Here is a 13,057-nt window from a genome sequence, read left to right on the forward strand (position 1 = left end):
GTGAAACCCACCATGAAATCAGCAGTCGCTTGGATAGGCTGCCTTTAGATGTAAGTCAATCTCCATCCAATCTATTTTTTCAATCCATGCTCAGGAGCATGGAAAAGCTAACTTTTGATCAGCAGATGCAGGTAATGAATAGCTGCCACAATGCTCTTCTTAAGGCCCTAAATGAACCCCAAACTGCCCACGCACCTCCCCACACAGCCACTAGTACATTGCCACCTCCGACCCTATCTCCACACCACGCTCCATCACAGGCCCGATTTCCACCCCAGTCCCCCCATTACCAAACACAATCCCAATATTCACACCATTCGCAATATCAACCCCAGTCTCCCCATTCTCCATATCCACCCCAGTCACAATATCCACACCAGTCATAATACCAATCACGTTCCACTAACCAAATGCATTCCCCACTGTTTTCTTCCTTGCCCAGCTTTTATTCCCCAGTCAGTATACCAACAACACCATCCCCCAGTCAGTTTACTACTTTTCCCCCCCCTTCCACTGCACCCCAAACAAGCAGGATTTCCTCACCTATCGACGTGGTCCAAACTTCTGACACCCCCGCTGCTACCTCCACTACTACTATCTCCACCCCCCACTATCAAGACCTATAATTTTTTTTGTGGGTTATACATTTTTTTTTTTTAGGTTACTCAAATTTTTTGTTACATTTTTTACAAAAGTGTCTTTCTAAAAAAAAAAAAAAAATTTAAGTGAATTTAATGACATATGCAAAAAAAAAATAAAAAATTGTTTTTTGATTTCTCAACTCTGTGTCTGTGCATTCATTTAGGTAAAGCTACGATAAGCTAAGGTAAAAAAAAAAAAACACCACACGGTTTAAACTTAGTGGTTTTATTACCAAGAAAACCACACTTTGCAGAAACTGTTTTTTTTTTTTTTTTTTTTTTTTTTGGGGGGGGGGGGGTTGTCAACACATTTCAGACACATCCATGAAACATTAACAAAAGAAGTCACACAATTTGGTCTTGCCATGGAACCTGACCTACAGGCGACAAGAAATACTCCGCAAACTGGTCCCTCATTCTTGTCACTGAACCAGCGGAGCGAATGGAGCTGCTGCGGTAATCCCACAAGGTTGTCTCCAATTCTTCATCCTCATCAACCAACACTGGTTCCTTTGAAAGTATAAAGTTGTGGAGCACCACACAGGCCTTCACCACCTCATCAACGGTTTTGGTGTGCAGTTTGATGGCAGTGAGCAGAACTCTCCACTTTGCAGTCAATAATCCAAAGGCACACTCGACCACACGTCTGGCTCGAGTGAGGCGGTAATTAAATACCCTTTTTGTTCTGGTTAAGTCTCTGCTACCGTATGGTTTAAGGAGGTGTGGCGATAATTGGAAAGCCTCATCACCAACACACAGGTATGGCATGGGTGGTTCTGTTGTTCCTGGGAGTGGTCTGTCTGGCGGGAAATCGTATGCATCTCCATACAAGCAACGTCCCATCGGAGAGTTTTTGAACACTTGGGAGTCGTTGGACCGGCCATAGGCTCCGATGTCGACAGCCAGGAATCTGCAGTTGGCGTCTGCAATAGCCATTAAGACGATAGAGAAGTACTTCTTATAATTGTAGTACTGTGATCCAGATCCTGCCGGTTTTGCAATCCGTATATGTTTCCCATCAACCGCACCAACACAGTTTGGGAAATGGCAAATTTTCTCGAACAGGTCTGCGCTTGTCAGCCAGATGTTTTGTGTTGGTTGGGGGATATACTCCGGCTGCAAAGTGTCCCAGATCGCCCGACAGGTCTCTTTGACAATTCCGGAAATAGTAGAAATCCCAAGCCGGAATTGGTAGTGGAGTGACGTCAAGGATTCACCCGTAGCAAGGAAGCTGTGAAAAAAAAAAAACACATGTTAAAATTGAATTGCACAGACCAACTGTATTTCTATTTTTTCAGGTTAAGTTTCAATAATAAATGGCACTGTGGAAAGTGTTGCTCTGCCGGGACACACAATACTAAATGCATTGAACAGAAAACCGTTGTATGGCCAGAAACAATAAAAAAAAAAAAACATGCTGCAGAAAATGGTACGCAATGTGTCTGCGCAGTATTTTCTGCAGCATGTTACATTACATATGAGCAAGAACATTTAAAAAAAGCAGCAGTGTAATGGCCAGAAACAATAAAAAAAAACATGCTGCAGAAAATGGTACGCAATGTGTCTGCGCAGTATTTTCTGCAGCATGTTACATTACATATGAGCAAGAACATTACATTAGAGTCTTACCGCAGTGTCACCATGAGCTGCTCTGCAGGTGTGATGGCAAGCCTCATCCTTGTGTCCTGCTTCATGATGGCATCCCCAAGTAATTCCAGCAAATAGTCGAAATGCTCCTTCCTCATCCGAACGTAGTTGTAGAATTTGTCTGGGTTCTGCCGCAACTCCAGATAGAGGGTTGACTGAACGCCCCGGGTCATCCGCAGTTCATTAATCGGATGTATCCATAGTCTTCTCCGTCGGCGTTGCTGAAGAAGAATCCTCTGTCTCGCTTGTTCCTCCTTCTCCCGCACTATGATATCCAGGCGATTTGTCTCGAAAATAACATCAGTTACCAAACTCGCAATCCTCCCAAGTACACCATCCATTCTTGCCACTAAACTAAAACCCTCAAAGATGGGCTGTAAATACAGTCACTATATAGTTTTCCTTATTTTCCAGTAGCCAATCACATTTGGGAGACTCCCATTTAAAAAAAAACGGATCCGTCATAAAAACGGATGCAACGGATGGTAAAACGGATGCAACGCATACAGCATTTCGACGGAACCGTTTGTCGGATTCACGACGGATCCGTCGAAATAGTGTATGCGTTGCATCCGTTTTTCACTATTTTTGACGCATCCGTTTTTTGCACAAAACGACGCATTTTGACGTTTCCACAAAAACGCTAGTGTGAAAGTAGCCTTAATGAATCAGGGACAGAGCTTTACGTTTTTACTGACATAAAGATTTAACATAAGCCAAAAATATACAGTGAAAGAGTCTGAAAGGAGTTTGAGGCTTCATGTGCAATATTCATCAGAAGATAAAGACAATTATTAACACTCTGTTTATGGTCTAGATGCAACAAGTGTTCATGGATCTATAATATGAAATGAATACATATTATAAGACTCCTTGAGCAGCATGTCCACGCTGAACTTTCCTCTCACCTTGCATCTATAACTCGCTCTTCGACAACCTACAATTTGGCTTCCATCCCCACCATTTCACTGAGACTGACCTGACCAAACTTACGAATGACTTAATTATAGCCAAAGCTAACAGACAATTCTCTATACTCATCCTTCTAGAGCTGTGCTCTGCCTTCGACACAATTGACCACTGCCTCCTACTACAGATCCTCTCTTCCTTTGGTGTCAAAGACCTTGTCCTATCCTGGATCTCCTCATACCTTGCCAACCACACATTTAGCGTTTCCTACTCCCATACTACCTCTTCATCTCGCCTCCTCTCTGTTGGTGTCCCTCAAGGCTCTGTCCTAGGACCCCTTCTCTTCTCAACCTATACCCTTGGCCTGGGACAACTCACAAAGTCTTATGGTTTCCAGTACCATCTGCTGATGACACTCAGATCTAGATGTCACCTCTCTGCTCTCCAGAACCCCAGAGTGCCTATCAGCCATATCCTCTTTCTTCTCCTCTCGCTTCCTCAAACTCACTGTGGACAAATCTGAGCTAATTATCTTTCCTCCATCTTGCATACCCTCCCTACCTGATCTATCTATCACAATACATGAATTCACACTTTCCCCTGTCCCGGTAATCCGCTGCCTCGGAGTAACCCTTGACTCTGCCCTGTCCTTCAAACCACACATCCAAGCTCTTGCCACCTCCTCTTGCCTCCAGCTCAAAAATGTTTCCAGAATCCCTCCTTTCCTCAACCCTCACTCTTCCAAAATGCTTCTGTATGCCCTCATCATCTCCCGCCTTGACTATTGCAAAATCCTCCTCTGTGGCCTACCTTCTAACACTCTCGCAACCCTCCAGTCCGTCTTTAACTCTGCTGCCCAACTAATTAATATCTCTCCTCTTTACACTCCTGCTTCCCCTCTTTGCAAATCCTGTAAAATGTAAGGTAGGATGATTTATTAAGGTAGGATGATATATAAGGTTAAGTTGGTGTACTCACTTTATGCTACTGATCCCTGAAGAAGCCACGGCAGTGGCGACACGCGTCGGATCTCCACCACAGGCTCTCTGACCCAGTACGTGGGTGAATAGGTCTTGGTCAATGAGCATTCCGTTTGGGTATGTGCTGCTATTAATAAATCTTGGCTGCTATTAGCCCCTTCTTTGTTTTTTCAGACATTGATTCTGGGTATCATCTTATCCTACATACTATCAAGTATATATTTCTTGAGTGTTTGATTCCCTGTGGATCCATTTGCAGGGGTTTTTCTATATGTTATAGAAGTTATAAGCTCGCAAGGCAGGGTCCTCTTCCCTCTGTACCAGTCTGTCATTGTGAGTTTTGTTTACTGTAAGTGATATTTGTATTTTGATGTAACCCCATCTAATGTACAGCACCATGGAATTAATGGTGCTATATAAATATTTGTAATAATAATAAGAAGAAGAAGACAATTTTTAACACTCTGTTTATGGTCTAGATGCAGCAAGCGTACATGGATCTACAATATGAAATGAATTTTTTTTTTTTTTTTTTTCCCCCAATGTGGAGCTTACTCTTTGCCACATGGGTTTTTTTTGCCTTCCTCTGGATCAACATGTTAGGGCATGTTAGGTTAGGCTATGGGTTGAACTAGATGGACATATAGTCTTCCTTCAACCTTAATAACTATGTAATAACTATGTAATGAATACATTTTATAGCCAATGCCATCAAATCTCTCTTCTCAGACCTTAGAGTCAATCTGAAGTACAGTAAATGAACTAACAGAACTAGTAAAACTCGCTATTCACCCTAAAGACCTCGTTCACTTCCTTGTTTACATTTTTCCGCTATAAGAATTACAAGCTATAAGGGTATTATTGTAAATTGTACATAAAACACTTCTGTTTGGAAACAAAGACCATAAAAAAGAATTCACATGATGCCCATAAATATTCAAACTAATGGGCTCTGAATTGTGACAGTAGCGCTAACAAAGATAAAGCTTGTGTCCACTAGAGATGAGCAAACTTCTTTGGAAAATGTTTGCCAAGCTCAAGTTCGGCACAAATGTAGCACATTTGAATTCGTGTTCGTTTCACGAGCATTTTTACTCAAAGTCGGCAAAATTCGGTCACAGTTCGGTAAATGATCGCGTTTCCACTAATGCTTTTATTTTGACTTTGTCTAGGGTAGTGATGCTGTATGATGAGCCGGGGGACATGTTTTATGAGGGGAGGCGATGTGTCTAGGTCAAAGGAGCTGCGGAGTGTAATTTTTGTTTTCTTTAATAACTTAATGTATGTGTTAGGAGTTGAGTTTCCTCTGCTGCACAGGGGGAATCTCGATCTGTGTCTGCTGCGGTCTCCATTCGGTATCGGCCGCAGTGGGCTCTGCTCAGCGGAGACGTCGCTCCCAGTGTCTCGCTGGGGCTGATTCGGTGCATAGGGTCACTACTGCCTTTCCTGGCTTTCCTATGGTACCCTGCACTGATCTGCGGCGAGCGAGCCTCTCTGGGACTAAGTCCTTGTTTACTCACACTGAGCATGCCCAGGGCAAGGTCTCCCATTGGAGGTCGAGGGCCACATGTTCGGTCACATGCTCAGGTGCTGCAGTACATTCCATTGGTCCTTCTGGAAGGTCCTGAAAGGGCAAAACATGCTCAGGTACTGCAGCACTTTCCATTGGTCCTTCTGGAAGGTCCTGAAAGGGCAAAAACTTCAGTAGCAGCTTCCTGTGCTGCAACTATATAAACTGCGCATGACCGCACGGCCATGCGCTAGTATCGTCTTTTGCTATATGCTTTGCGCCAATGTGGTCATGTGTTTGTATGTGTTCAGGGACCCGGCTGAAATAAGCCCCTAGAATGCTGGCACCTCCGGCGAGGAGATTGTGTATAAGAGTGTTCAGGGACCCGGCTGAAATAAGCCCCTAGAATGCTTGCTCCTCCGGCGAGGAGATTGTGTATGCATGCATGACCACTCACTGCTCACATCTGGGTAGTTGGCCTGTGCCTCTGTGAAAGTCTAACAGGGCACAGAGCTTTCCTCTCGCGGTTACTCTGTGAAGCTAACAGAGTTGGTATATACCGCCATATAGAGCCGCCATTATTTAGCAGCAGGTGCTTTCCTGCACGGTGGATCCCGGGTTGCGAACGCACTGATTCCTTTTAATAAACAATATATTTGGTGCATTCCGCCAATCCTAACAGTATACTAGCGCCAGGATCTGGCTAAGTAATGGCGGATGAACAGCGATTGCAGGGGTACATCCAGCTGCTGGAGGGCCGGTTGGCGTCTCTTGAGCGTGCAACCTCGGCGGTGGATGTTACCGCAATAGCTGTTCAGGCTGCTAGCGTGGCTGCAGCAGCTTTACCCACTGCCACCTCTGTTCCGACCCTATCTCACCTTCCTTTGCCTGAGAGATACTCTGGGGACAGTAAGTCCTGTAGGGGTTTCGTGAGCCAATGTGGTATACACCTCGAGCTTCTGGCTGCACGTTTCCCTACTGAGCGGGCAAAGGTGGGATTCATAATCTCTCTCCTGTCGGACAGAGCGTTGGTGTGGGCTACGCCGCTGTGGGAGCGCAATGATCATGTGGTGCGGAGTGTTCCTAGGTTTCTGGACACTCTGAAACAGGTCTTTTTAGGACCTCAAGTCACCCATGATACAGCGCTCCAACTGCTGGCTTTGACTCAGGGTTCAACCATGGTCAGCCATTTTGCTGTTCACTTCCGGACATTAGCGTCTGAGTTGGAATGGCCAGATAAAACCCTCATTCCCGTATTTTGGAGGGGGCTGGCTGACCATGTGAAGGACGCTTTGGCCACTAGGGAGATTCCCGCCACACTGGAGGAGCTCATAGCCGTATCTACTCGTATTGACCTCCGTTTTAACGAGCGGAGGTTGGAGCGAGCCCAGTGTAGGCAGAGGTTTCGGCTGGCTCCCACCTTCGCCAAACCTTTGGAATCTCCAGTCCAGGCATCCGAGTCACATGAGGCCTTAGAGGTGACACGAGCGGGATCCAAGTCTCAGTCTGCCCGTGCACATAAGGTCCGTCATGTTTGCCAGCAGTCAGGACACCTTGCCTCCAAGGGTCCTCAGCGGTTGGGGAAACGTCAGCGTCTAGTGGCAGTTGGAGGAGGTACACTAGACACGGCGACGTTTGCCTCAAAGTTGTCCTTCAAGGGGACAATTACCATAGGCCCATCCACTCTTATGGTCGAGCTATGCGTGGATTCTGGGGCAGAGGGTAACTTTATGTCCTCCGCTTTTGCCCAGCGTCACGCAATACCCTTGGTGATGCTCGCCAAGCCGGTAACCGTTCGAGTGGTAAATGGGTCAACACTACCTTCACAGATTACCCACCAAACCATTCCTTTCACGCTATGTGTGTCTCCATCACATCAGGAGATAATCTCCCTATTAGTCATTCCTGAGGGAATTGATGAGGTCCTGTTGGGGATACCATGGCTTCGCTACCATTCTCCTCATATTGAGTGGTCCTCTGGGAGAATTTTGGGTTGGAGTAAATCTTGCGAGGGTAGATGTCTGAGGGAGTGCGTTCAGGTTGCTACTTCACAGGTACCCGCTGATCTTTCCTCTCTCCCCAAGCACTATTGGCCCTATGCAGACGTGTTCTCCAAAAGAGCTGCGGAGACCCTTCCGCCTCACCGCCCCTATGACTGTCTTATTGACCTCTTGCCTGGTGCTGAGCCTCCCCGGGGTCGAGTCTATCCGTTATCTCTCCCGGAGACGGAGGCAATGTCCCAGTACATCCAGGAGAATCTGGCAAGAGGATTCATTAGGAAGTCAGTGTCACCGGCAGGGGCAGGGTTCTTCTTCGTACAGAAGAAGACTGGAGACTTACGTCCATGCATAGACTACAGGGGTCTTAACGCCATCACCGTTAAGAACAAGTACCCACTACCCCTGATATCTGAGCTGTTTGATAGGCTACGGGGAGCGAGGGTATTTACAAAGTTAGATCTGCGGGGTGCTTACAACCTGATTCGCATCCGTGAGAGGGATGAATGGAAGACGGCTTTTAACACCAGGGATGGGCACTATGAATATCTGGTGATGCCCTTCGGGCTCTGTAATGCCCCAGCCGTTTTCCAAGACTTTGTGAACGACATCTTCGGGATATGCTCACCACCTCGGTCGTAGTCTATCTGGATGATATTCTCATCTTCTCTCCAGATATTGACTCCCATCGGAGAGATGTTCGCAAAGTCTTCGACCTCTTACGGGCAAACTCCCTCTACGCCAAGTTGGAGAAGTGTGTGTTTGAGCAGGAGTCCTTGCCTTTCCTTGGTTATATCATCTCTGCCCAGGGTTTGGCTATGGATCCTGCCAAGCTACAGGCTGTAATGGACTGGCAGGAACCCCATTCTCTTAAAGCGGTGCAGCGCTTTATGGGGTTCATTAATTACTATCGCCAGTTCATTCCACACTTCTCAACTTTGGTAGCTCCCTTGGTTGCCCTCACCAAGAAGGGAGCAAATCCCAAGTTGTGGTCAGAGGAGGTCTCCAAAGCCTTTCTCTCGATCAAGTCACACTTCGCTAGCGCTCCCATCCTACATCGCCCCGATGTTGATAAGCCATTTATCTTGGAGGTGGATGCCTCATCCGTTGGTGCTGGAGCAGTCCTTTTCCAAAAGGATGCTCAAGGTCGGAAGCATCCTTGCTTCTTCTTCTCCAAGACCTTCACACCAGCGGAGAGGAATTATTCCATCGGGAACAGGGAGTTGCTGGCCATGAAGTTGGCTTTTTCGGAGTGGAGACATCTCTTGGAGGGAGCTCGCTTTTCCTTCCAAGTCTTCACTGACCACAAGAACTTGGTGTATCTGCAAACGGCCCAGCGGCTGAATTCTCGCCAGGCTAGATGGTCCCTGTTCTTCTCCCGGTTCCAGTTTACTCTCCATTTCCTCTCCGGGGAGAAGAACGTTCGTGCTGACGCTCTCTCCCGCTCCGTGGTGTCATCGGAGGAGGAGGAGGAGAAGCCTCGGCTTATTGTCCCTTCTGAGAGCCTGAGAACTGTAGCACCGGTTTCGCTAGAGTCTGTGCCCCCGGGCAAGACTTTCGTACCAGCTAACTTGCGACCGGAGGTTCTCTCTTGGGCTCACTCCTCCAGAGTGGGTGGGCATTTTGGGACCAAGAGGACATCTGAGCTTCTGGCGAGAACATACTGGTGGCCGCATATGGCCCGAGATGTCAAGGACTATATTCAGGCGTGCGTTTCTTGCACCCAGAATCGGTCTCCTCGGCAACGGCCTGCTGGGTTGCTTTACCCTCTACCGGTGGCAGACAGGCCCTGGGAGATGGTCGGGATGGACTTTGTGGTGGGCTTACCCAAGTCGCGTGGCTGCTCCATTATTTGGGTTGTCACCGACCATTTCTCCAAGATGGTGCATTTGGTGCCGCTTCCTCGGTTACCCTCAGAACGGGCCTTGGCGGTGTTGTTCATTAAACACGTTTTCCGATTGCATGGTATGCCTGATAAGATTGTCAGCGATCGGGGTCCCCAGTTCGCATCTCGGTTTTGGAGAGAGCTCTGCCGTTTACTCAGCATAGAGTTAAACCTCTCCTCTGCATACCATCCTGAGACGAATGGGTTGGTGGAGAGAACCAACCAGACTCTGGTGACATATTTGCGACATTTCGTCTCTGCTAGGCAGGATGACTGGGCATCTTTGCTACCTTGGGCGGAATTTGCCCTGAACAACGCCGTAGCCGATTCCACTGGTCAAACTCCTTTTCTCCTTAATTACGGCCAGCATCCCCGTGTCCCTGTGCCCATGCCCGTGTCATCCACCGATTCTAGGGTGGCAGACTGGGCGGTGGAGGCACGTGACATCTGGGACCGCACACAGGATGCCATCCGGGCCTCCAAGGAGAGAATGAGGGTTTCGGCTGATACACACCGGCGCCCCGCTCCGGTCTTTGCTCCTGGCGACTTAGTGTGGCTCTCCGCCCGTAACATCAGGCTGCGAGTTGAGTCCACTAAGTTTGCTCCTCGCTACATTGGCCCATTTAAGGTTCTGGAACAGGTCAACCCTGTGGTCTACCGTTTGGCTATTCCTCCACGCCTTGGTATCACCGATACTTTCCACGTTTCCCTCTTAAAGCCCGTTCATTTGTCCCGGTTTTCCGAGTCATCTGCTGGGACATCGGGTTAATCCACGGATGAGTTTGAGGTGAATGCTATTGTGGGGTGCAAGGTGGTACGTGGCAAGAAATTTTATCTGGTGGACTGGAAGGGTCACGGCCCAGAGGATAGGACCTGGGAGCCTGTGGAGCACATTCGGGCTCCGCTGCTTATCGCAGCTTTTGAGCGTAGTGAGGCTCAAGGAGGGGGGGCCCTAGGAGGGGGGGGGTAATGTTAGGAGTCGAGTTTCCTCTGCTGCACAGGGGGAATCTCGATCTGTGTCTCCCATTCAGTATCGGCCGCAGTGGGCTCTGCTCAGCGGAGACGTCGCTCCCAGCGTCTCGCTGGGGCTGATTCGGTGCATAGGGTCACTACTGCCTTTCCTGGCTTTCCTATGGTACCCTGCACTGATCTGCGGCGAGCGAGCCTCTCTGGGACTAAGTCCTTGTTTACTCACACTGAGCATGCCCAGGGCAAGGTCTCCCATTGGAGGTCGAGGGCCACATGTTCGGTCACATGCTCAGGTGCTGCAGTACATTCCATTGGTCCTTCTGGAAGGTCCTGAAAGGGCAAAACATGCTCAGGTACTGCAGCACTTTCCATTGGTCCTTCTGGAAGGTCCTGAAAGGGCAAAAACTTCAGTAGCAGCTTCCTGTGCTGCAACTATATAAACTGCGCATGACCGCACGGCCATGCGCTAGTATCGTCTTTTGCTATATGCTTTGCGCCAATGTGGTCATGTGTTTGTATGTGTTCAGGGACCCGGCTGAAATAAGCCCCTAGAATGCTGGCACCTCCGGCGAGGAGATTGTGTATAAGAGTGTTCAGGGACCCGGCTGAAATAAGCCCCTAGAATGCTGGCTCCACCGGCGAGGAGATTGTGTATGCATGCATGACCACTGACTGCTCACATCTGGGTAGTTGGCCTGTGCCTCTGTGAAAGTCTAACAGGGCACAGAGCTCACCTCTCGCGGTTACTCTGTGAAGCTAACAGAGTTGGTACTTTCCTGCACGGTGGATCCCGGGTTGCGAACGCACTGATTCCTTTTAATAAATAATATATTTGGTGCGTTCCGCCAACCCTAACAGTATGTACATTCCAGCAGCCAATCAGAGAGTAGAAACCATTCACAACATCATGACACAAGGTCTTCTGTGATTGGCTGCCAAAGTCATGTCCCTGTCCGTTTAAAAATCGGACATCTTGTTTTGCTGTCCCCATTTTCTCAGGCCCCTCCTGCTACTGCAGCTGCTTCTGAAAGGGAACTTGTCAGATAGCTTAATAGGATCCTGTACTGTGTGAAATCAATCTTCCAGCATCTAACTAGATTGTGATAAAACTGTGCTGCAGTCTCAGGAGGCCCCATCTGCTATTCAAAATCGATTGGGCAAAAACTGTGTTGCAGTGAGGAATCAGAAGGCCAGATTTCCTCGTTAGGCCTAATATAAGGGTTTAGCCAGGAGTCCCTATTTGCTAATCCAAATTGTTTGTAATAAAGCTGTGTTGCAGTGAGAAATCAGGAGGACACATTTCCTTTTAAAAATCATTGGGCCTAATATTGGGGTTCAGCCAGGAGGCCGTATATGCATATCCAGAATGTTTGGGATAAATCTGTGCTGCAGTGAGGAATCAGAAGCCCACATTTCCTCTTAAAAATCATTAGGTATAAGAGTGTTGTTCAGGAACACAATCTAAGAAAATAAATAGTGATTGTTCATTTACTGACCGGTGACTTAAAGGTGCAGGCCTAAGGTTGTGAAACAGCAGGTTACAAGAAGGGAAGGGTACATACAACATGAGTGGGAAAAAAGAGAGTTTGTGGTGGAAGGATGAATAGGTTTGCTGTTGAACGTGTACGTGTGTTTCTTTGCCAGTCGTACAGCGGTACACCTTGTAGATGAGGGCCAGAAAGAGCACATGCTCAAGTGGATGGCAACCATTGCATCAAGTGGCCTCTCCTCCACCTTAATATCACACACAGTACAATCCTCAAAGGTGGCAACCCAATCACCCTTCTTTACCCCCGAGTCACAATTTTCCAAATGCCCAACTGACTGTGGGGAACAACGGATGATCCATTCTGCAGAGCTGTTCACACATACAATTCCATGGACATCAGAGGTCTATTCCAAAGATTCACAGAACCAGAGGAAGAAAGCATCTGCACTGATGCCAAAAAACATTTTATGTTGGGTCCGGAGTCAGACAAAGTAGGGTCCAAGTAGAATCCAGATCCTCGACACCAGACGTTAACCACCAAGGGTGGAGGTGATCCTGATGAGACTCAGGCTCAAATTAATAGTGTTCAACAACTGTCCAACACTTTGACTACTGAAGACTTCAATAAAATTAAATCACAAACTGAAAAATCTATTTCTAAGATCCATATTTTCCTCCAGGAATGTAAACGGTCCAAATTTTTGAGGGACGCTGACGATTATCAACAGAAGCAGGTTTACAGATGGCAGGAAATTAGCACTCTAAATGAACAAAGACCCTATAGGAGATGAGACTCCTCCATGTCTACTAGTTCTGATAGTGACAGCTCTTAATATCCCTCTCAATTTTTAGAAACAAGATGAGGAGGACCCAAGAACCGATTCAGATGGGAAGGAGGAGGAGAAGAAGACAGTATCCCGTCGTTCCACATGCAAACACGATCTCAGGTACTGTCAACCAAATAGTATATAATATCTTCATACAATCTTTCTCCCTCAGAATTCTCTGTCTTTAAAAGAGGTCTCTCCTA

General features: G+C 47.4%; 1 protein-coding gene across 1 annotated transcript; it reads right to left on the minus strand.

The window, feature by feature from the left end:
- Positions 1-986: 986 nt before the first annotated feature.
- On the minus strand, positions 987-2,629 carry LOC138657055 (uncharacterized). Its single transcript, XM_069744550.1, has 2 exons — positions 2,271-2,629; positions 987-1,872 (listed from the first exon to the last, which is right to left on the minus strand). Exons 1-2 carry the CDS (start codon positions 2,627-2,629, stop codon positions 987-989), a joined length of 1,245 nt encoding a protein of 414 aa, XP_069600651.1.
- Positions 2,630-13,057: the final 10,428 nt, after the last annotated feature.

Source organism: Ranitomeya imitator, chromosome 1, assembly GCF_032444005.1.
Source record: "Ranitomeya imitator isolate aRanImi1 chromosome 1, aRanImi1.pri, whole genome shotgun sequence".
Lineage (NCBI taxonomy): Eukaryota > Metazoa > Chordata > Amphibia > Anura > Dendrobatidae > Ranitomeya > Ranitomeya imitator.

Bases quoted from the DNA above. Each gene is read 5' to 3' on its own strand.
- LOC138657055 (XM_069744550.1), bottom strand. From the start codon at position 2,629: ATGGATGGTGTACTTGGGAGGATTGCGAGTTTGGTAACTGATGTTATT. The intron at 1,873-2,270 runs GTAAGACTCTAA...TTTTTTTCACAG, and splicing joins CAGCTCATGGTGACACTGCG to CTTCCTTGCTACGGGTGAAT.